The sequence below is a fragment of the Pieris napi genome, chromosome 6, assembly GCF_905475465.1.
Source record: "Pieris napi chromosome 6, ilPieNapi1.2, whole genome shotgun sequence".
Taxonomy (NCBI): Eukaryota; Metazoa; Arthropoda; class Insecta; order Lepidoptera; family Pieridae; genus Pieris; species Pieris napi.
Window position 1 is genome coordinate 10,951,375 of NC_062239.1, and position 25,452 is coordinate 10,976,826.

Below are 25,452 nucleotides of genomic sequence, written 5' to 3' on the forward strand. Positions count from 1 at the left end.
TACATAACTTAACAAAATGTTAAGACAAAGTTATAAACGAAATTAAAAACGTGATTGTCAGTTTTGGCAACCCTGCTCCCCGCCAAAGTTCAGTCTCACCTGCAATCTCGTGTTTTGACATTTCACCGGGTTTTGGCGCAAACACCGCTCGCTGCCACAGATAATTTATACAAAAAAGTTACGCGACAGTTAATTTTCTATTATAATATTTTAGTGAAAAGGGGAAAGTTTCGTGACTTTGTGACCTGTGTTAAATCGGTTTATTTTAGTGTTGCGGCGTGACAATCTAATTTTAATACAATTATTACAGGTATTATTAAATTTGATAATTATGGTTATTATTGTCGAGTGTACCATGGTATATAACGTATATTTTTAGGAATTAAGCATTAAGGCTAAATAAGCATTTAAACAATCTTATCGTTTTATCAGTACTAATTTGAAATCGTTGATCAACGTTTCCGAACGATATTTTGGGAAAAATGGGTAAATAAAAATAAACCCAACGTCAAGGATCATAGCGAATTCTGCTATAATATTATATTTATATAATGTCTAATGCTATGAAAAGTAATAATTCCGGTGTCATTTCTAATGCGGAAACGGAAAATGTGGCAAAAAATTACATCTAGAGACGCAATACCATATTATTCTTACGTTAAAATAAATTATTATCTATCATTGTTTGTCTATATTTCGGTTTATTATCTATGTAATATTTTGTTGCTGGTATTTCATAATTAAAAAAGAAAATTTAACTTAAACCAATATGAATGTCGTCGTCTTGTGTACATTAACATTGTACTCTTAATATAGGAACTATTAGGCCTATTCCGAGTACTACTTATAAAAATATGTACTAATTTATTGCGATTTCTTAAACCTGCAAGTGTTAATAATGAAATTGCCCAACTTCATCGCTGCAAGATATTTTAGAGTCCATTGTTCCGAGAATTACAACACGTAAAAGTTGTCTGGAGGTCAAGAATTTTAGATTTTTATCGATAAATATAATTATTCTATAGTAAAAAAAGAATAAAACAGTTTTAACGATTTGTTCTATTTATGCTTCCCTGGGTTCGTTTTCCCGTAAAACAATCATCTCGTTTTAGTTTAATGCGGAGCTAGGAAATGCCTTTAAAGAAAATTATCACTATATGGTAGAAATGTAGAATCAGTACGTCGAATACATTATTAACCTAACAGCTAAGAGTCCTAGGTTCGATTCACGATGGAATATAAATTGCTTCAGGTTCGTAGGACAAAGATATCTGATAAACACTACCATATTACAACAACGGCGGGTTACGTGTTTCATACAACAAAAAATCTTATCATGAGAATTTTTTTAAAATAATTTTTATAATAATGCCAGTCTAAGCTAAAAAAAATAAAAAGGAGCGGACGCAGGTATTGGTACCAAAGCTCTATTTAAAAGAATTGGTTTAAATTAATTTCGCATCTATATACATAGTCTATTTTTAACTGATATAGAAATTGATAATTTAATAAATAATATAGCGAAATAATGGATAATCAGAAAATACGGAGTGTATGTCGAAAATATAAAAACAGGATTAAAAGTAGCCTATCAATTTGATTCCATATAGGCAATTTATGGTTTGATTCATGAATAATTCTTCTATAATAAAATTATGAATTTGTAATCAATCTTAACCACCATGGCCCCAATGTCAATAATTGTCCCCGTCAGTTAAATGTCAAGGCAATCTTGACCATTATTGAGTGATTCTCCTAACTTCGATTGAAAAAATATAGTAAAGTTCAATGGCTCTGCACGAACTTTATGGTAATTTGACCTCGTATAAGGCGCTTCTTTTTTATCATCTACTAGCGGACCCGACAGACGTTGTCCTGCATGATATTTCAATCGATTAGGATATTAAACAAAGTATGAAAGTACCAACTGCAGCGCCATCTGCCGGGCTAATTTATGAATCTAAACCATCCAGGGATCCACCCAAACGCACAAAAAGTCATTCATATTTTAAGTTCCGTTAAAGAGGAGTTCAGTGACATACACATTACACATGTACAGTAGAATTATATATATATATATATGTAAGCTATCTTTTAAGTTAGATCAAACTGCACACGGTGTGCAAATTCGATTTAAATCGGTTAAGTAGTTTAGGAGTCCATAGCGATTTAGATTTCTTGAGATAAGGTTATTGTTTCCTCAGTTAAGGATCTAAAACGCAGTATAAGGTTAGGTTAGTTAGTTAATTAAAAGAAACAAATAAAGTAAAAGTAACGAGGAAACAAAGAACCACAAAAAAGAAGAGAAGCACGATGGAGTTTCACCCCTTCGTTGTTGACATCCGTGGCCGTACTCGATTTGAATCGTCGTTTCTTGTAAAGACAGCAGAGGAGAGAAACTCCTTTCCCCCTTACATCTTCCGTAGAGAGTTTAATATGGGTTCATTCAAAACGTTGAATAGACATCTTCCTGGACAGGCCTCCAATAGGCCGCATCTCACTTAACATCAGGGATTGTGGCCAATCGTCTGACCAGTTCTGTATAAAAAAACAAAATTATTCTACAGACTAATAAATATATTATTTTATATAAAGTATTAACATCGCCTATATTAACAATTGACATATAGAATATAAAAAATGGAAGAAGTAATCGCTCAGATAGAATGTAAAAAAGTGAGAATAATTCCGACGCAAAACGGATTTTGATTTTACAAGTAGCAACCAACGATTTTGTAACTAAACAAACAATATAAAACAAATATATTACCACACTTTGCAAAGGTCGGTTAGTTTTGATTTGTCAATCACCTGCGATAATTTAACAAAAACATAGAGTTATGTTGAAATATATTAACTGCTTTGTTTGGTCATCTTCTAAAGGTCAATATCAGAATCTGGTTTGTTTTTCACCGACTTTATTAATTTGACATCTATTTTTGTAGTTTAGATAGAGGATTATCTCAGAAAAGTTTATAATTTCTAAATCCAATCCTTGGCCCATTAAACCATAGATATACGTCTTTACTGTAATAGTTCCCTTATTAAGTCTTTTTTAAAGTGAAATTTTTAAATTAGCAATCTGCATTGAATAGGGTTTTTTTTAAATTCTCCTGTCACATGCAAGAGTTAAAATAGTTTTTTCTTTTCCCATACAAAAGCTTACATTCGTTCAATCGAAGCGTTTCAAACATTAAGCGTGTTACTTTACTATGAGAATAGTCAATAGAGGAGAGAGATAATTTTTTTTTGTTCCTAAACTAGCGATACTATCTACTGATTAACTAAGGATCTAGTCAATTTGACTACGAGTTACGACTAGAATAAGATGTTATGCCTATTTGAATGTATTTTAACGATGAATAGGTAATGTTGTACTCTATAAAAGCTATAATGCAAGAGAAATAGCTCTAATCTAAAGAATGTTTAATTGAAAATCGCTGTATATTTAGTTGCTGGTGACAACTCAAAGCTGGGTTAAGCCCTTTGGTTAAAGAGATTGTGTTTTTGTTAGGAGAGTACGGCACCAGCCGACCTCTTTACGGACTCCTGTCAGGTCTAATGGTACTCTGTATCTGAGACATACACATAGAAATAAAATTTATTACAAACAAAAACATACACAAAATAACAATAATCAAAGAAAAAATAAAATGAGAGATATCAAAAACAATAAAGAACAATGCCTTATCCCATTCGGTTCGTTTCAAGCGTGTAATGCGTGTGTGATGTGGATGTAATTGGCTCTGGCTCAGCATTTTGCTGATGAGCGTACTGTTCCACAGCGCTGGTAATTCTGCCTGAGAACACAGCAGCTTTTTTGCGCCACAGTCACAAAAAAGAAAGAAAAGGAATGTAATAAATACATAGTAGAAAAAAAAAAGTTACCAGTTTACGTAATGAAGTCTTGTGTAAAGGTGTATAGTAAAATTAATAAAAATGTAAATAAAATAAAATTATAAGTTTTTTAATAAGAATAATTGTTGAGAAGTAGATAATTTTTTTTTGGGCGGATCAAAAACTAGATTTCCTGGTTTTTTTTTTGAGTTAGTAGATGAATCTTATATCTTCCAATAACACAAGCAACAGCTTCTCCGATTATGCAAATTCCCGATGTCCCAAACTACAGAGGCTATTCCCCTCCTTGTCTATACATAAATGTATCAATGAAACAGACATAGAAATGTCTGTGTTATCCCATAGGAGGGTTATGGGAAATACAAAAAACCTTTAGGCTGTAATCTCGGATATATTTTCGTCATACTCCCACATGTATAGCTTTCTTGTTATTCCGACATTACTCGGATTAAGTAAGTATCAAGTTTGTAACTTAAAACAGGTTATTTACGTAAGTTATCTACACATACCCTTACATAAAACTTAGTTATGAAATACAGCCCTTTATAACGGAATGATAATAAAACACACTGCCTGGTTCATTTTATTAATGGCATCAGTATTTAAAAAGCGTTAGTAATTACAGGCATACTAGTGGACCCGACAGACGTTGTCCTGCATGAAATTTCAAGCAATTAGTAAATCAAAGTATGAAAGTACCGACTGCAGCGCCATCTGGCGGGCTGATTTGTGAATCTAAACCATTCCCAGATCCCCTTGAACACACACAAAAAATTTCATCAAAATCGGTCCAGTCGTTTGAGAGAAGTTCAGTGACATACACATTCACAGAAGAATTATATATATAAAGATGTGAGAAATCTCTATTATTGTGATTGCAATGAGACAATTCTCAATAATAGCAATTCCCGGCCCTTTTTTAACACACCTCTGTTGACTTTTCGAACCTGGTTAAACCTGGTAAAACCTTTAAATAAGGTTCGATTCCAGGAATTTCGATGTTTACCTCTATAATTGGGACTTACTAGCTCAATTCTCTGTATAAGACAGCAAATTTATCAGGTTGGGATAGGTTTCGACACGTTTTTTTTACAAACATTTTAATTTCTTTCGCGCCTTCTTTGTTTGTGAGTTCTCTCTCAGTGGTAATAAAAGTGTATAAAATGTCCAAACCAAATATTATCAGTATCTAAAGATTGAAGCTCAATCAGGTTATAATTGTGGAATTCGGTATATTTTGGCCTCTATAAGGGCCTCTGTAAATGAGACAACTATAATGTAAACCGGTCTAATTTGGAAACTGGATACATAACCTATTTAAATGATACGCTTGGACACTAAGATCCATTAAAATCCCTGTTCAATCATGAAGTAAAGACATATTTATATTATTAATAAACAAGTCTTTTTTACCATTTAAACTATGGACAAAAGTACATAATAATATTTTAACGAACATTGACGAAATGAAACATTTGTTTCGTTTCCTGTAATGTTTGGTTCTCTGGACATACGAGGTTATCATTCTACAGCATTGTTATTTCAGTTTTTCATTTTATGTTATTTCAGTTTTTCATTATATTTTTTTAAATCTACTTTTTTCTCTACGTTTCGTTAACAGTTTACAAGTAATTTCTTCCTAAACCTATAATTTAAGTTTCTTAAACTAATATCGAAACTTAATTTCTTAGCAACTCAATTTTATTATAATACATTATTGTATGTTCCATTTGTAAAAAAATTAGGAAGGCTAAGGTGCCATGCTTCCAGGCACAAAATAGGTTGGGAAACACTGGTTTAGATTGTTATTAACGGCAAACATAAGTGTATCAAGGCAACGTTGTATTGTAAAATTTACATTATTAAATAGTAATAAGGACACTATTCACGAGAATTCAATGAAATAATCTTGCTACATGAACCAAACCGGTTTTGTCAATTGTATTTTTGATTTTACGTCATTTAATATTTATAATGATTATGCTAATAGTTATTCTTTTAATTGCATGTAAACACGGAGGGCTAATTATATTCACTAAATTACAATGCAAAATAAATGCTTATGCTCGGTCATTGGACTCTCTTAGTATAGTGTTTTTTTTTTCTTTGATTCAAAGTGGCGTTTGTGCTTTGGATGAGCTTATCAGCTAAACAATAATATTACACAGAAGGATAAAGACGCAAGGAAGAAGTAGCTATTTGATGCTTTCTTCGTTCCTTGCATCTTTGTTGCAATTGCTATAAATTAAACAGAGTCAGTGATTTTAATTTAACAAAATATGTTTGACGTCCTAACCTGTAGTCTCAGTTCAGTAGTAGTACTTAGTTTTTTATTTTTATTTAAAAAAAATGTGTGTATATGTCGCAGCCAACTAGCTTAATTAGCCGTTCAATTAACAGCCTAGCCTTTTAACTTAACGGCGCCATTTAACTTGCCGTAGCGTTTGTTACAACATTTAATAAACTGGCTGGCTAATGCCATTCGTACAATAGAGTCATTATTTGGCAGAAATAAAAAAAGATTAACCCGTTTGATCAACTGGCGCAAAATATTTTACAAAGCAAAATATAATGCTTATTCATATATGTATAAGCATTATATTTAATTTGTATACGTGAAGGTCAGAAACATTAACCAGAATTATAGCACAGATTAACACTAAAAATGCATTTAAGCAACATTAAGTAATCATTCAGTCCAATAGCTTTGTAGTTCAATGACGAAAATATTTTCAGATGGAATCGAGATGTACCACAAGGTGAGGCGAAAAATGTACTACATTTTGGGAGCCATTTTATTTTTAATTGGTCTGTCATTCGCTCTGCCGATAGCTTTAGACATACCTGAGTCTTCGAAAAATGATATTGATAATGATATCATTGATTTCGATGAAGAATATTCAATGAAATATAATAAACAATATGGTATTTTGCCATGGAATTCTGCTGAGTTTAATAAGGAGTCGAATAGATATGACATAGACAATGTGACGAAAGATGAAGACGAAATAAATAAAACAGAACTGATTACAACAACAGGAAAGGATGAATTAAATGTTATACCAATAGAACTAATTAGTACTACTGAAAGTTCACGAGACGAGACAACAACGGAAGACTTGACCGTAATACCTCTATCATCTACTGAAAAAAGTAGTGTTTTCTTTAATGAAACTGAAATCATAGTTGTATCAACTGAAAAGTCCGAAGATTTCAATTCCACAACAGACTTTTATGAATTGACTACAAGTGATAGGCCAGTTATAAATGATAGTTTAAGTTTAAATAATAATCCTGTAGAAATAACCACCGAATTTACATCGACCAATAGTACAGAATTTATAAAAGAATCAATAACAATGACGACAAATACAACAGCTACAAATGCAGAAGATTCCATAACAAGACAAACAAATTTAACTGAAACAAGTAATGCAACAATCACTGACAGAGATATAGAAAGTGCAGAAATACCGGATGTTCCCCTGTTCACAGAATTAGATACCGAAGAACAGGAAGTACCAGAAGATTACTATGACAATAAAGATATTGTGCCAACTCCAACACCGAAGACTGACGCTCTTTCAGTACTCTTTGGATTTGCTGGTAGCGTTGTAGAAGGAGTTGTAGATAGTGTGGCGGAAAGAATTTTCCCCAAGACTTTATATGATCTGTTAAAGCGAATGCAGAAACAGAATGAAGCGCTAGAAGCAGAAAGATTAAGAAGTAGAGAGGAGAATGGTGGAATTGGTAAGTCTACGTATATTTGTTGTAATATTAGATTTTTGATTGCTTGTTTTCTAAGATGTCTGATGTTTTTAGTTTTGGGACTTACATAAGTACAACCTCACGATATTTCCCTTTATAAAAGATAATTTCACACATCAAACATTAATTCAAAAAATTAATAACAAAATTAAATAATAACTAACCTTAAGATATAATAATTAAAATATATTATGAAAAGGAGTCCCTTTAGATAAGGTACCGAAGAACCTGGCAGCGTTCCCCCTTTCAATAGCTAGACTAAATCTTTATCCGAGTTAGCTGCCAGCTCTTCGGTCTTCTGTGATGTTGACTAACCTTTTTGATATTTCCTTAAAAAGCCTAATAGTGCTAGGACCCCACGGACCAAGGGTCTAGACACCGAATGGGACAAAATCATATTCAGAGCTTAGACCCCTGTATTTGCATGCTTTAATAATAATTCACTCTTTGAATGCGCTCATGATCGATTTCAGGTCAATTTACACGGGGCGTCATTAAATCCATATCCAATGGTCTCACTAGGCCGTTGAGTCAGCTGATGGCAGGTGCCAGAGACATAGGGTCTTTGGATAGTGACCGTGGCTTCGTCAGTAGTCTTGCATCTGGTGTAACCAGCGTGGCAGATGCTGCTAATTCTATGCTTGATACGTTCAAGGATCGAGTACAAGCTATTTATCCAGGTAAACATTATTTAAGTCTTTCAAAACTTGCACAGACTATAAAAACTTTAGAGGTGTCAAGTGACACCCGGATGGAACGAAATTCCTTTCGATTAATTTATATGTTAATTGGTATCATAACAGTATGATAGATTTTCTCGACACCAATCTTACGACGAAAAAAAAAGCCAACATCACGAGGTGTTCCCAGGCGGTCACCCATCCAAGTACTGACCTCGCCCGACGTTGCTTAACTTCGGTGATCGGACGAGAACCGGTGTATTACAATAGCAAATAGAAAAAAAGTGTCGTGACAACTTTTCGTAAGAATTTTTTCCGTCTAGCCCCCTTTCACAACGCGCGATAAGGAACTTCGTTCCAATAAATGAAAGATATTTATATCAAACCTCTTTCGTTTAACTTCTAGGGGATACATGACGCTGACTTATTATAAATTACAAAATATACCTAAACGTGACGTTTCATCCAGTCCTAACCAACTTTTGTCCCTTTTCAGGGACTCTTTGGTGCGGAGACGGCCACTCAGCCCAAGCTAGGTCCAGTGATCTGGGGCTGTTCTTCTTTACGGATACCTGCTGTAGACAGCATGATTCCTGTAAGCTATACATTCCTAGTGGAGAGACCAAATTTGGATTGACTAATACTGGTCTATTTACGAGGTCAGTGGAAGATTTTTTTCATATCTATGCTAAGTCATGTTCGTAAGAGGGAAGTTCCATAACTTCCTAATAGGGTAGGCACTGTTTTTTACCATTTCAATGATTCTCTATAATATTGTATGCGTGGTTGTTGTATGAAATAATTATTAAAGTCAAACTTACTTAATTCGAAATTTTTGTTCATTGATGATATCATTGGTTTAAATAATATGTAACCAAATGAATTAATAAAAATTTCAGAAGTTTTTAAAAGATATTTAAATATTCATCAATGGGTCCAACCCTATTCCGAAGAATACAATAGAAGAATATTCCCAACGCATTGGGAACTAGATCGTATGACCAGGTTATGCGCACTGTAAACAACTTGTTACCAACTTCTCCACAAATTTCGTCTATTAGTGATGAGTAATTGAATAATCAGAAAAAATATAGTAAAACAATGAATAAAACGGGTATTGCAATTAAAAGCAATAAGTAATTCTAAATCTTAACGTAATTGCATCTACGTTTTTAAGAAAAAAATATATTTAATTAATTATAGATAACAATATATTTAGAACAAAGTTGATTAAAAAAAGCAGACTTTCGAATAAAATCGCCTAACATTTACTAACAAGGTTAATGACCGCTTCCTAGTAAAAGATTGCAACTTTTAAACCATACATTTTATTGAGCATAAAACTACATTTAAATTTGTTAATATTTTACATCACTTCTTGCATAAAGGTCATTTAACAATGCCCAAATCTCGCTTTTTAATCTAGTGTAATTTACATATGTTTGCTAAACTGACATGATATAACATTGACCCACTTATTTAAGTTTCATTCAAGTTCAAAATTCTTCCACTATTTGGTATTTCCTGATACAATAGACATTTTGTAACTGAGTTGGACCCTCAGGGAACTGCTAAATACAATTTACAGGGCTGTGTGACAAACGTTCGATGACAAACATTTATTAAGTTCTACTTACTGACGCGAACCCTAGATTCGCTTTTGTCTCACTCAGTAGCTGTGTGACAAACGTTCGATGACAAACATTTATTAAGTTCTACTTACTGACGCGAACACTAGATTCGCTTTTGTCTCACTCAGTAGCTGTGTGACAAACGTTCGATGACAAACATTTATTAAGTTCTACTTACTGACGCGAACACTAGATTCGCTTTTGTCTCACTCAGTAGCTGTGTGACAAACGTTCTATGACAAACATTTATTAAGTTCTACTTACTGACGCAACACTAGATTCGCTTTTGTCTCACTCAATAGCTAAGAAATCATTTTTTAACTCAGGACTATATAACACCTATACTATTGTAATATTCATTATACACAATAATTGATATTTATCAACAAGTTTTAATCCAAGAAGATTATCATAGTGTAATGTAACAATGACAACACAACACTATGTTCACGTCGTGAATCAATTAACCTTTGTATCTTTTATTATTTTATTAAAAACTACCTCCATAAAGATCTAAAAGGATTCGAAATAATTATTTATGGCACAATATTCTAACGCAAGTTTTCCGACCTATGTCAAGGATATATAAAATATGTTTAATTAATTTGTTATATAATTAAGCAACACCTTGTTATTTGCAACAGTTGCCAAAAACAAGTAAATGAATTAAATAAGATCAGTTTGGCATACTTTCACTGACGTTACATAAGTTGTTATATAAGTTACAAGCGTTGCACTTCCGAATAACATTGTCAACGAGAAATGCCGGCAGATCTTTGTTTATCGTCGGTTTCTACTGTTATTTAAATATGTTTAATCTTTGAAAATGTTGCGGTGTCAAGCAATATCGAAGTACCTACGCATAATTGTGCTAAAATGATTTGCATAATTGTTATAAATAACATTACATTTACAGAAATAGGTTTATAGATATTTAGTCTCAAAAAAGATTCCAATACACTCTTGTATGAGATTACATTAAAATTTAAAAAGTAGTTATGTTATACCGCGAGCTCGCTCCTATTTTTTTTTTCGTGGGGAAATGCGTTACGCATACCCTCCCGCGGCATGGTTGACCTGGTGGGGAAGGGTTATGTGGGACTCGCTGTTGTGCATACCCACTAAAACCCCACGGCGCCACCAGCAATCTCCCGGGGCAGGACACGGTAACAGGGTAGCCTTGTCCGCATGAGCTCGCGCCTATAGGCCAACCATATATTCTCAATATATAGTCAAGAGCGGAGCGAGTACTCGTGAAGACGTGCTGTCAATCACTCCTGGATTTTTATAAAAAAAAAAAAAAAAAAAAAAATCTACGCGAAAAGTGGAAAATAAAGTGAAATTAGATAGTACTAAATGTAAATAAACGAAACTAATCCTGAGGTTATACAAAGTCATTTCAAAGACAACAGAAATCAAGTGCACCAACAGTGACATATTACGTTAACATACATTGCTCGTTAGATATTCGCGGTACATTGCGCGCTCTGAGAATAGACTACTCAAGGCCCAAGGGTACCAACAATGACATACTGACGCTTTGGCGTACATTGCTCGCCAGATTTTACAGTACACTGCGTGTCGGACCAGAGAAACTGTAGTAATATTGAAAAATGTTTGGGTTGCGCACACCGACAAAACCACACTCCGCGACCATTGTGGAGACTAATAAACAAGATAAGCTTAGTGTGCAGACATCCGTAGTGGCCGCCGGTGTCAGGAAGAGCATTGACCAGTGGGAGGGGGTAACAAATGAGGAAAAGAAGGTCAGAACCTACTCAAACGCAAAAACATATAGAAGCAAAGCTGCTGAGGCAACAGCCGTTCAACAAAGTGCCCTCCTTCAACTAGACGCTGCCCGTACTTTAAAGGGTGAAATTAAAATAGCTGTGACCACTGCTATCAAGCGACTCTGTGAGCTAGTTAAAGAAGCAGAGGCCCAGACAAGGGAGGGAAACGAGAAAAAGAATGACAAAGGAAACGAGGAAGAAACAGGAAAAGACAATGATAAAATAGATAACACACGACAGGTTAAATCAAACGGGATGGAGGAGCAGCTGATAAGACTAGGGAAGGAGACTAAAAAGTTAGAAGAAATTACCAAGCTACTCCAAGAAAATATTAGTGAGCAAAATGGAAAGGAAAAGAGACTAGAAGAAAAAATAGAAGAACAGACAACAATGATGAGACAAGTGTTGGAGGGGAGACGCACCTATGCCAAGGTAACGAGCGGCCAAAGAAGAGATAGGCCACCCAACCCAAAACACGGTGTTATCATGGAAAACAGACGTGTAGAGCTGCACTCCATGATAATAGCACCACGAAATGAAAAGGAAACGGGAGACCAAGTAATAAATAGAATTAGGGAAGCCGCAAATGTTAAAGAGGGAGGCATTAGAGTGGATAGGATTAGAAAGATCAAAAACGGAAAAGTAATAATTGGATGTAGAGATCTAGAAGAAAAGGAGAGACTCAAGCAAAACTTAGTGAGTGTAAATGAGCACCTGGAAGTAAAAGAAGTCGAAAACAAAGACCCACTAATCATCCTAAAGAATTTGCTGAATTACAATACAGAAGAGGATATAAAGCAGGCAATACGAACACAAAACAGGAAAATAGTAGAACACATAAGAGAAGAAGACTGGAGGATAACAGAAAAATACCGTCGCAGAGCGAGGAACCCATATGAGGGTCACGTCATTCTTCAGGTCTCACCAAAATTATGGCAAGCGTTGACTAGCGCAGGAAAAGTGCATGTGGACCTTCAAAGGGTGTGGGTTGGAGATCAGTCCCCTCTGGTGCAGTGTATGAAATGTCTGGGCTATGGCCATGGGCGAAAGCACTGCAAAGAAGAGGACGATCTGGTCTGTTCCTGTGCCCACTGTGGAGGAACCCACATGCGGGAGAAGTGCCTCAAATATAAAGCAGCTGAAAAACCCACCTGTATAAACTGCAAAAGGATGGGTTTCGAGAGACAAGACCACGGAGCCTTTGACGTTCATTGTCCAGTAAGGAAGAGGTGGGATAGCCTGGCCAGAAGCAGAGTAGCTTATTGCTAAGGGCCAGCCAACGGTAAAATCGATAAAAATAGTGCAGATTAACCTGCAAAGGAAAAGACTCGCAATGAGTGAACTTATTTGTGAAGCACAATCGAGGAAAATAACAGTCGCTCTAGTACAGGAGCCATACATTGGAGCCCTGGGTAGGGTGAAAGACTATAGGGGAGTGAGAGTGGTGCAGTGCCAGAATCCTCCGGCGGGTAAAGTAATAAAGGCAGCAGTGTTAATTTTTGACGAGGATATTGGTATTACCCAATACCCCGCACTAACAACAACTAATGTAGTGCCTATCAAACTGAAGACCACGGCACAAACTGGCATTGCACTAATCTCATTCTACATGGAACCAGACCCAGCCTGTATAGAACCCTATCTAAAGCACCTGGAAACGACGGTGAATGAGCTCAATAGTAGAATAGTGCTAGGGGGTGATGCAAACGCCAAAAGTCCGTGGTGGGGAAGCCCAAAAATAGACAATAGAGGACAAGCCTTCGGAAGTCTGGTAACAGAGCTTGGCCTGCACATACTGAATGATGGGAAGCAACCAACATTTGAGGTTATAAGGAGAGGAACCAGAATAGTCAGCCACTTAGACGTAACAGTGTGCACGAGTGACCTACTGGGAAAGATTGAAGATTGGAGAGTAGACATAGGAATGGTTTCATCGGATCACAATGCCATATTATTCAAAATTAATGCAAAAATGCATCAAGGAATCCAGAGAAAGAGTAAAACAAAAATTTACAACAGTAAAAAAGCTGATTGGGTAAAATTCAAGGAAGAAATGTTAGGAAATATAGAAAATTCTCAGTTAACAGAGGACGTCGTAACAAAGACAGATAAAATTGAAGACTTGGAACAAATTGTAGAAAAATTCACAGATGTAGTAATTAAATCAAGTGAAATAGCAATTCCAAAAATTAAAACCGGGAAGAAAACAAAAATGGTTTGGTGGACCGAAGAACTACAGGTGCTCAAGAAACAGGTTGAGACTAGAAAGAGAAGGATAAGATGTGCCGCAGCACGCAGAAGGCAAGAGGTTGTAGGTGAATACCTTGCATTAAAACAAGAGTATGAAAACCGGATCAAACAAGCCCAAACTGAGAGCTGGAAAAAGTTCTGCGAGAAACAGGAAAGAGAGACAATGTGGGAAGGTATATATAGAGTGATAAGAGGGACAGAGACCAGAGTCCAGGATTTACCACTTCGCAGGGACGGTAGATACATTAGCGAAAGGGAGTCAGCGGAGACCTTGGCAAGAACCTTCTTCCCGGAAGACACTAGTGAGGATGAAACTGAAGACCACAAATTGATAAGAAGAAGAGCAAACACAGTAAATAAAGAGGGACATAACTTAGTCTATGATCCCCCTTTTACAATGACTGAACTCGAAACCGCCGCTCTCAGTTTCAACCCGAGGAAGGCCCCCGGAGAAGATGGCATAACGGCGGACATAAGTTGGCACGCGATAAACGCGGCGCCTAACTTATTCCTCACCGTCCTAAATAAATGCCTGGAGCTAGGGTACTTCCCCAAATTGTGGAAAAAGGCTACAATAATTGTATTGCGCAAACCTGGTAAGACAGATTATACAAACCCGAAGTCTTACAGACCCATAGGCTTACTACCTCTTCTAGGCAAAGTATACGAAAAAATGATAATCGCTCGGCTAAAGTGGCATCTAGTCCCGAAAACCTCGAAAATCCAATACGGATTCATGCCCCAGCGGAGCACTGAAGACGCCCTATATGACGCAGTCACACATATACGCGCAAAGCTGAAACAAAAGAAGATACTAACAATCGTATCACTCGATATAGAGGGCGCATTTGACAGCGCTTGGTGGCCGCAAATTAGAGTCCGACTGGCAGAAGAACAATGCCCATTAAAACTAAGGAAAGTAATGGATAGTTACTTACACGAAAGACAAATAAAATTAACCTACGCTGGACAAACGGTTGAAAAAGTAACTAACAAAGGCTGCGTTCAGGGTTCAATAGGGGGACCAACAATGTGGAATCTAATATTGGACCCGCTCCTACAGGACTTGCGAAATGGTGGTGAGTACGTCCAGGCTTTTGCGGATGACGTCGTTTTGATAGCGGAAGGAGAGACCGGTAGTGAGATCCAGCAGAACCTCAACCTAACATTGAACCGGATACATAGATGGGGTATCCTAAACAAACTGAAGTTTGCGCCACACAAGACCAAAGCCATGGTGGTGACGCGCAAACTGAAGTATGATACCCCACGGCTAAATATGAATAATGTACCGATACAGATGGATAACCACATTCGAATTCTTGGAGTTGATGTGGATGCTAGACTCACGTTTAACAGACATGTGGAGAGGGTATGCCGGAAGGCCATCCAGATATATAAGCAGCTGGCCAAAGCCGCGAAGATCGAATGGGGACTAAACCAGCAAGTTATCGCGACCGCGTACACTGCCGTTATTGAACCAATCGTAATGTATGCGGCCGCGGTGTGGGCTCCCGCGACAAATAAAATCTGTGTACGCAGAAAACTAAATCATCTTCAAAGGGGCTTTGCCCAAAAAGTAGCAAAAACTTATAGGACGACATCATTACACGCAGCAACCCTACTGGCCGGGATACTTCCACTAGACCTCCGTATTCAAGAAGCCGCTGCCTTATACGAGATAAGAAGGGGGGTCAGCACGGAAATACTGGAGGGCGAAGAATTAGAGAGGAGAGTGAAATACGTAGATCTCCCACACCCGGCGAAACAAACAAAACTGGACTACAAGATGCTCACCAATCCGGAAGAAATCGAAGGACACGGCGGCACACAAATCTATACGGACGGCAGCAAAACAAGTATAGGAGTGGGTGCCGCTTGGACGGAATGGAAAGATGGAATGGAAATAAATAGCAAGATGATTAAGATGGCGCCCCACTGCACAGTTTTTCAAGCTGAATTGACGGCACTACGAAACGCGACTAGCCACATAAATAAAAATAAGCGTGACGCTAAAATATACAGTGATTCTAGGTCAGCATTAGATGCTATTGTGAGTGGACGATCTCTCGATCCCCAGGTAGCCGAGATCCGCCGGAGCCTGGAAGAGTGCCGCAAAAGAGGAACTCATATAAGCCTCTTCTGGGTAAAGGCTAGAATATTAGCTATTATAAAACAGTGCTTCATTGTAAGTTAGTCAAACTTCTTCGACAACGCTACCAGCAAAGCCAATAATAACAGAAAATGTCAGTCTTCGGGGTTGGAGTTGGCACAATATCTTCTTTATCATAGTAAGGGGGCGTCCATAAATTACGTGAGGTGTTTTTTTCAATTTTCTGACAAAAAGAAACGGTCATTTCATTCAAAAGTTATTGTGGTTTGAAAATTCACAAAATAGTGCATAAAGAGAAATATCTCTTTGAGCTCGGAGAACTCAAAATAACACAGAAATCGTACTTTTGAGCTTGAAGAGCTCAAAAACAATATAAGTGAAATGTTGAGCGTTTAGGTATGGAGTTAGCGGGAAGTTGTAGAGATGGCCTTTAGGGTCAACCGTTTTCCTAATTTTTTTTCAATCAGAAAAAAAATTGCGTGATTTTTGCCGAGACCCCCCCTCTCTCCAACGTAAGATTAAATGAGATTTGGCTTGACCCCCTCCCCCCCTTAAACACCTCACGTAATTTATGGACGCCCCCTAATCTCCGGGTACTTCCTGCTCTTCCGTATCTAATTCGAGAACACGAGAACATCTTTGTCTTTTAACCATAGTTAGTTGTCCTATCTATTCGACAAAATTTAATATTTATCTATATTTATTTATTTATATCTAAAATAACTGTTATTGTAATATAATATGCAAGTCAACGCAGACTATTTCAGAGTAATGAACAATATTAGTCTATATTGATACTGTTATTCTAGGAACGGGGAACGTGGAACTTTGTCTGTACACAATGTGAGAGAGATAAATAGGTTTTTGGACTACATTTTGTCGCTGTTCTATTCTATAAATTATGTTCCAGATCGCACTGTAGCTGCGACGCCAAATTCCGGGAATGCCTAAAAAAGACCAACTCGCTGGTTTCTTCCCAGATTGGACTTACATATTTCAATGTGCTTGGCCCACAATGCTTCAGACGAGCTCATCCCATCGTCAAATGTGTGAGAAGGACCAGGTAGGAACTCTATCATACAATTAGTACTGTGTTCTGTTCCAAGCCTATAACACAATAATATACAGTGTAATCTCTTTATAACGCCATTCGTTATGAGTTAAATTTGTTTGGTTTAACACAAACTCATACATTAATTCATTCTTTATAACGCAACAGCTATACTCTATTACGAAGAAATATTTTCACATTTACACATCAAAAACATACTTAAGTGTAATTGTTTTTATAATCAGCTTACAAAACTAACCTTTTTTGGTCTCAGTTACAAAACGCACCATTGTCACCTATCGACTAGTAATAGAATTAGAAATTATTGTAATTGATTAAATTTGGTTAAGTTTTGTCTGCGCTCCGTATAACGAGAACTCTCTATAACGATAAAAAATTCTCGGTCCCTTGAAATTCGTTATAAAGAGTACATATTCTTTATAGGTTTAAGAAAAAGTTTCATTTCACTTACATCAGATAAAAGTAAAAATATATTATGTACGCTACACTTTATCAAAGCCCATTTACCAAAAGACATTACAGGCGTTTTCGGAACGGTACTGTCTACGAAATCGGAGTCGTGGACACGGCCTAATATGAAAAAAAGGGTGCGTGTACTTATGTACGCGCGTAAGAAGTTATACTTCTTTGGCATTATTAAAAATAGTTTTTGATTGCATGCAAATAATTAATTACAATAAATAATCAAAGACCGGAAAAGGAGTCATTATAGTCAATAAAGTGCAGTTTACATTTGAAAAATTAAATAAACGAATATTTATTATTATTCTCTTACATTAAGTGTAACATAAATTCTATTATTATTCGAATGTTGTTTTTAAATTATGTCCAATGCCGTAGCATCTTCCGTGGGCAACTTCATTCTGTTAATTTTGTGTCATGCGCGCGCACATCGTAAAATTTCACTCTCATATATTTTTCTTAATGCGCCTAAAGAAGTATAACTTCAAAAACAGGCTTTATCGACACTAACCTAATGGGGTCCAGATTGCATGTGTCAATTTGTGGACGAGTAGGTGATCAGCCTTCTATGCCGAACCTATCGTTGGACTGCTATGCTCACGATGTTAACATTACAAGCAAAATTGCAGAGGAAAATTTACAATCAGGCTTTCTTCTGTGTGTTCTGTGTCCATCTTTCGTCTCTCTAATACTGTCTTTGATTATAGATTGACCGGTCAAAAGTGTGAAGAATATGAGTTGGACTTCACCAAACCCAAAATGTGGCAGTGGTTTGACAACGAGAGCTATTAAAAGATACAATTTTTTGTGCATGAAAAATCAAGATAAATATATAATAATCGAGATGGATATAAGGTAAAACACAAACGTTGTAGATTCCAAGGAACTAAATTTAAATATCAGCACAGCAGTTGCTTGGTGTGCAAGCAGTAATATCTATGTTGCATTGGATTCAGTGACCAGTGATAGATATTGCACCACCTTTATGCCAACCTTCCACTGTGAGCGGAACGGACCCATTACGGACTCCGCTATACTCGTGACGATGATTTTCATACATTTTCATTTCCGTGGGAAGAATTCGATTGAATATTAAAGTCGATTAGTGCACAGCCGGGCATCGGACCTACAACCTCAGGGATGAGAGTCGCACGCAGAATGAAAGAAATGTCATTTGCCATATGCTTCCTTAAAACTGTGAATAACTAATCTGGTATCAAATTTCAGAGACATTACTAATATAATAATAATAATAAAGTCCGTTTAATTTCCAATTGAACTCCAACTGACGCTGTCCATGGCAGTCTTTCTCCATTCGCTTCCTGCTATCGCTTCTATCCACCTTTTTTTAGGCACCTTCTTCTCCTTTTCCATACAGTTGTCTTTAAAGTTCACCTTTTATCTGTGTATCTTGCTATATGCCCCGCCTATTTAAGCGCGCAAATAAGATCAAAGTAACTCCAAAACAATTAGATCAAGATATCAAAACAGAAGTCTTGCTATATTAGAACTTTGATCACATTTTTACGTTGTATATGGTTTTCACGTAACCTCTAATGAATTAAAAATGGAAAAGTACATGTATTGAATAATGGGTCAATAAGGCGGACCCATATGAATTTACTTTAACAATATTAATTAGTGTGTATTAAATTTAGTCTTTTTTTAATACTGATTCGTGTACAAACTGTAATTAATAAATAAGAATTTAACTCTTACAAATAGTTTCATTTCAAACTACCTTTATGTAAAGTATAATAATATCAATAACACAATAACACAGAATTAGCTATGATAGCCATTGCTTTAGACGAAGAAGAAGAAGAGAATCGAGGAAAAAAAAGAAAATGGGTACATGAAGCATGGAAGTTAAGAGAAACAGAAGGAGAATTCGTGACATTATACAAATAATTAATTAAAGACGAAAGAAAGTATTTTGAATATTTTAAAATGCATAACATTTTTTATTTCGATGCAGCGGCGTCAGTGATCCGTGATAAAATATCGTCGTCGCCGATCACGTCCGTGATGGCTGGTGCCGGCACTGACACTGACGGTACTGAGACGACACTGACACTGACAAGTGTGAATACATCCATAGAGAATGTTTGAAAGAATAATTATCACTGATGCGGTACTGTGCCGGAACTGTGGGCTCACTGATATGTGTGAATCGACCTTTAGTCGTTACGAACTAATTTAGTATTGCTGAGAGTATAGTATAGAGTTTTTAGTTTGCTATAATTTGATTTGGAACAATATCTGAATCTGACCTGACAATATAGCGAAATGCAAAATAAAGAATATGAAATGATGGTGAAACGAAATGACTGTCGAAGATAACTTAATTTGAACCATAACTACTAATAAAGTGCTGTTAAAGCCAGTAAGGATAGCAAGATTAGGTACTAATTAATAGTTAAATATATACCAATGGCTTTAGGTCTGGGCCTCAGATTTCTGTATCTGTTCCGTGATCATTTCTAATAGGCGAGTAGGTGATCAACCTTCTGTGCCTGACACGCACCGTCGACTTTTTGGGTCTAAGGCATGCCGGTTTCCTCACGATATTTTCCTTCACCGTACAAGCAAGTCCGCACGTAGAAATTCACACAGTCACAAAGATCACACGTTGAAACCACTAGGCCAACACTGCTATTAATAGTTTCACCTTGTCGAATGGATGGCGTTGAATTCAACTTCGTGCTCTATTTGTGGTCAAAATGAAACAACATTTCCGTTTTATATGAAAACATCAGAATATATTTCGAAATGTCACATTAAAATTACAGCGATACACTATAAAAAGGAAATTCTAAAACGAAACTGCTCAAAAACAGAGCGACTGTTCTACAGAAATTGTGCAACTATAAATTTATCAGAATTTGTATAAGATATGTTGTATCAGTTATGATGGATGTATAATATTAATATAACTATTATGGAATGAGTACAAAACTAGACAGTTCATGTATTGACTGTATATAACTTTAGATATTTGTGATAACTAATTTTAATGTTATTTCCAATCATATCTCCGAGCTGATTTTTCATGTCAAAAAACTCTCTTGTCTTTGGTGAGCTTCATATAATGATAAAATTAACTGGTATAGTCAATGAATGAACTGCCGCACGGTTAGTGAGTCAAGCAAATTGGATTTATAATTCTTGGCATAGTGGTAACCAATATTTAGCATACCGATAATGACAGGCAGAGGTTGAATTACGAAATTTAGGTCTTATAAATAAAATAGTTAGACGATCGTAATTTTTTTCACAGAAATAAATGTATTATGTCAATTTTTTGTAAATGATTCTGTCATTATCGATATTTAAATTGTTGTTTTACAACTGCGCACTTAATTTATAATGTAAAATGTACAATGTAATAAAATTTATTATTAGATGATTAATTGAAAATGTTTTAGGACATTACATATAATTAGGACATTACATATAATTATGACTTAGTTCAAATTTATATTTTATTGTTTATTTTACCAAATTGATCAAAGCGCCATCTACAATTGGTAATTAGAACTAGATTTTTCCAAACTCAAAATTAGTCTTTAAACTGATATATTTTGACAGCTCTTGAAACTAGATGATTTCATTTATGTTCTACAAGATGGCAACTCGTTCCATAAGGTATTCTGAGGACCTCAGGTACTTTTGAAAATATAAATTTGTACTCAGCCCGGATACAAAAGTCTAAGGTAAGCTACGCCTACGTTTAAGACAATCTATGCCCTACACTTACAGGTATTGCTTTACATGGTCCAATGGGATTACTTTAGGCTTGAACTTACGTTAGGTTCAGACTTGGGGACCTCGTTTGAAGCTTAGAAAAGCAGCAGTAGTTGGAAAAGATGCTAAAAAACTATGGTGAATTCAAATTTGTCGACGAAGAGATTTTTTATCATAATTCTTAAGAACAACATAAGCTTTGGTCTTGCCTTTGCGCATCACTGCTCTATTTACCATAACTTACGATGATGTGACTGAGGTATTGGGAAGTACCTGCAATGCATTCTTTTATAGTCGGCTGTGACAGGATTGTCACCTCTAAGATGTCCTAATACTGTGAAATTGTCTAGAGCAGTGTTTCCCAACATTTTTGTCCCTTTCTAAAATTCTTATAAGTACTTTTAATATTACAGAATTGGATTGTTTACTTAAGTTACTTAAATTATAGGTATGAGAAAAATGACTAGGAAATTGTTAACGAATCACAGTAAGTAAATTTTCAAAACATAATGAAAACCTTATTAAAATTACTTGAAGTTTCGAAAAGCCAACAATCAAATTGCCATTGGGGCGTGGGCCCAACGTTGGGAAACACTGGTCTACAGATTAAAGTATAGTTTAAGATTATCAAACCGAAATAGCTCCGGTTCTGTGTTCCTACAGTGACTGCAAAAGCCATTTCGACATGTTTATAAGCAATTTCGATTACTAATTTTCGATTTTGATGGATAGTTCTCTGAATATCCGATACCTTCGGTGAAAGGTACGCTATAAGGATCGTTAGTGGGAGTTACAGAATACCGACGCTGTCATAGTTTCTTCTAATGATATGTAGTATCTTAGAAATTTATGTAACCAAGCATTTTAGCATTGGCTATTTTAATGTTCGTAACGTTTGATCGAAATTCCACACACGGATTCACAAATTATAAAGTTCTTGATATACCTCTGTCACATCATACAATCATTATGTCGATTAATGTTTACATTCCAATGTTAGTGAATCGGATAAAAGTACGAAAATCTTTTAAACAATTTGAGTTCTTCTGAAAACCGTTTTTACATTTTTAAACGTTGTTCGATTTCTAATTCTTGAACATTATTGTCTCATCCCTGAATCTCTAACCTTTGCTATCGATAGAACCCGAATTCTAAAACGTGAATAAAGTTATAGTTCCATCTGCCAAATTTGGTTATGGAATGCTTGAAACTAGATTATAGGGTTTTGGAATACGGGTATTCTTGGTATACTACTGCTGATGATAGATGAGCCAGGAAAGTCCAAGGGTGAAAGTGGAATTGGTGTTTAGTTTGGACCCTGGGTTTAAGCTTTTATATGATTAAGGATAAATATTCTTTGATAATTCCTGATCGAATTGAATTAAGGTCTACACTAAAGGACCTTGTTCTTTGTTTTGTTTTGTTGAAATTGTTCAAAAAAAGTGTGCCTTTTTACACATTTTTTGAACAATTTCGTGACATTGAAATCTTAAAGAATTACTGTAGGAACTAAAACTTTATTGATACTTCTTTATACGCCATATGAAGTGCTATGAAATATCAAAGTATATTTATCCTACGTGACTTAATATTAAATTGTTCTTCAATAGACATTTAGATACATTTCAATTTTCAAGCAGCTCATAGCTATTTTAATGTATTAAAAAAAGTGTCAACGGTGGGAAAACACTGGTTAAAATCTCATAATAGAAGAATTTTGGGAACAATATAAGCCAGTATTAAAATGATAATCAAATTAAACAAATACATAATCGGAATAAACTGCTAATTGTCATAAGTATTATTTTGAATGTAAAAGCAAATGTGCTTGTGTACTCAAAACGTCGGTAAATAATTGTAATAATCAGGCGTTTTAAAAATTATTTTACAGTTCGATACTCGCATAAATAGTAGATCATTAGAGCTGCTTAGAAAAATATTAAAATACATTGACACAAATTACTTATATCTACACACATCAATCAAAGCCATTAAAATATACCTCAAGTATATTTTAATATTTTTGGTATTATTCAATCTAGCTTCTATTACACACGCATAAAGGAATTCTATTAAAATAAGGCAAACAGGTATTTCGGAGGGATTAACAAATTCACTAATTGAGGCACTCAAAAATGTCTATTACGAGTACATCTATCCAGATGTTAATGGTGTATTTTATTACTGGTATGGTACAGAATATAGCAAAACCTAATTAAATAGAATATACAAAACCATACATGGGAATCTGCTTCCAAATTTAAAAAAGGTTGAAATAAAAAATAAAACTTGTCAACTTGACAGAGAAAGGGCCAGAATTTTATTCCAATTTTAAAAATTTAAAGAGGTTTTGCTATATAATGTGTATAGGTATTCAAAACATTTATACCCTTCACAAAGGCTTATAACGCCTATAACTAATTCGTTTAATTGTTTTCGTGGACCCAAAACTGGTTTACCAAGAATGAAGCTGAAGGTTTTGGCTAAGATCAAGCAATCACTATTTTATATTTGTCAAACAGTATATAGTGCCACAACCACATTTAATCTGCCTTAACTCTGGCCATAAATTTGACAGTTAGTTGTCAATATCGCTATTCCGTTTGAATAATTGCAGCACTATTTTCGAAAGGTTAATAAACTTGATAAAATTTGTATTAACAAAAAGAGATTATAACGACTCGTAAAATTCCATACATTAATTGTATATTATATTAAATAGGTCCTATTAATACTAATTGGTGTGAATGAACATTACATTTAGGAGACACGGGGATCACATATAATTTCCATAATAATACATTTTATAAAATAGTATTTTTATACTATACAGTGTAAAAATAATTGATTCACGACAAAAAAGGGAAAAATACAAAAATTCAGTTGTATAAAATACGCAATTATTTTCACACTGCAATGATTAGTAACGCATCCACTACTCCTACTAATACTTTCAAATTCCTCTACCAAGCCTATTCATCATTGTATAACCTGTGGTATAAATTTGTTATCTATGGTGACAAATGATATAACCAAAACGAACAATTCTTGAATTTTCAAAATGGGAATTGTGAATTAGATTTTTATAAAAAGAACAGTATCACCATAGATAAGATGCCAGCCGCCATTTTGAATGCATATTTATGTCTTATGTCAACATTGCGCTACAAATGTTAGCAATTAGCATGCAAATTTATTATTTCACTCTTATTTGAAGCTTAAACTGATTTACAATAAGATATCCGTTGCAAGTTGTTTTGAGCTGTTGCGTCGACAGCTTAAACGTTCATGTAACATATAAATATATGCCAAATCATATTTGTGTGTACGGCCAATGTGTGCCAAAGTGCGCCGACACTCTCATAGTACCAAAATTCGTAACTAGATGGCGTTGTAACCATATTTTCGTTCACTAACGATACAAAATTTAAAATTCATCTCTCACCGGCCCGTCTTCCCCCAAGAATACAGCGTGACGCCTCCTCCTGACTATATTAAAGAACTATATTAAAGAAATTAAATTAAAAAATTAAAAAATCTACTCTAAATAAAAATTATTGCATTTGTAAAGAAAATACAATATGGACGCTTAAGTAATTTTGGACGTTAATTAATATTTTTAAATTAAATCACTAATTTGATGGACCTCAATGGGACTTAAAATAGGGGCGATAATTGGAATCATACATTAGTACCAAAATGGAAAAACTTACTAAAAGCTGTCCATTTTAATACGAAATGTATTATGTTTACAAAAACTACTTGTGTATAAAATTGAATATATCGTATATACTCAATTTTAGATATCAATATTGCATAAAATACATATGTTTTTAATGATCTTTTTTCGTAAGAGGTCGCTACGGTTTGATAGGGGTCAAACAGAGGTCACGCTAGGGGGCTATTTCCCTAAGAATAAGTGACAGCGCAGTCAAAGAAGGGGAAACAGGCGACGGGCTCGGCAACCGAATGCTAGAGTACGTGGAGATTCTCGCATGATTTTGATTTTGAGTCGCGCGCCCATACACGACCAAGGAGACCACGGACCTGAAATAAATATAATATTAATATCTGTGGGTAT

At 35.3% G+C, this 25,452-nt stretch overlaps 2 protein-coding genes across 4 annotated transcripts in view; one reads left to right on the plus strand and one right to left on the minus strand.

Annotated features, from left to right (window-relative positions):
- The first annotated feature begins 126 nt into the window (after positions 1-126).
- Positions 127-19,323, plus strand: LOC125050465. The gene is made up of 6 exons (XM_047650349.1): positions 127-310; positions 6,595-7,608; positions 8,100-8,306; positions 8,803-8,965; positions 17,001-17,153; positions 18,332-19,323. The coding sequence occupies exons 2-6, from the start codon at positions 6,606-6,608 to the stop codon at positions 18,414-18,416; spliced, it is 1,611 nt and encodes a 536-aa protein (XP_047506305.1). The 5' UTR covers positions 127-310; positions 6,595-6,605; the 3' UTR covers positions 18,417-19,323.
- A 1,711-nt stretch (positions 19,324-21,034) lies between these two features.
- Positions 21,035-25,452, minus strand: part of LOC125050094 — a 127,694-nt gene continuing 123,276 nt past the window's right edge. For all 3 annotated transcript variants that reach the window (XM_047649692.1, XM_047649690.1, XM_047649691.1), the window contains one exon: positions 21,035-25,418. In XM_047649692.1, coding sequence (XP_047505648.1) covers positions 25,344-25,418 — 75 coding nt within the window. In that variant the 3' untranslated portion in view covers positions 21,035-25,343. The remainder of the gene's footprint in view (positions 25,419-25,452) is intronic.

Bases quoted from the DNA above. Each gene is read 5' to 3' on its own strand.
- LOC125050465 (XM_047650349.1), top strand. From the start codon at position 6,606: ATGTACCACAAGGTGAGGCGAAAAATGTACTACATTTTGGGAGCCATT. The intron at 7,609-8,099 runs GTAAGTCTACGT...GATCGATTTCAG, and splicing joins AGAGGAGAATGGTGGAATTG to GTCAATTTACACGGGGCGTC. The intron at 17,154-18,331 runs GTAGGAACTCTA...CTTTGATTATAG, and splicing joins AAATGTGTGAGAAGGACCAG to ATTGACCGGTCAAAAGTGTG.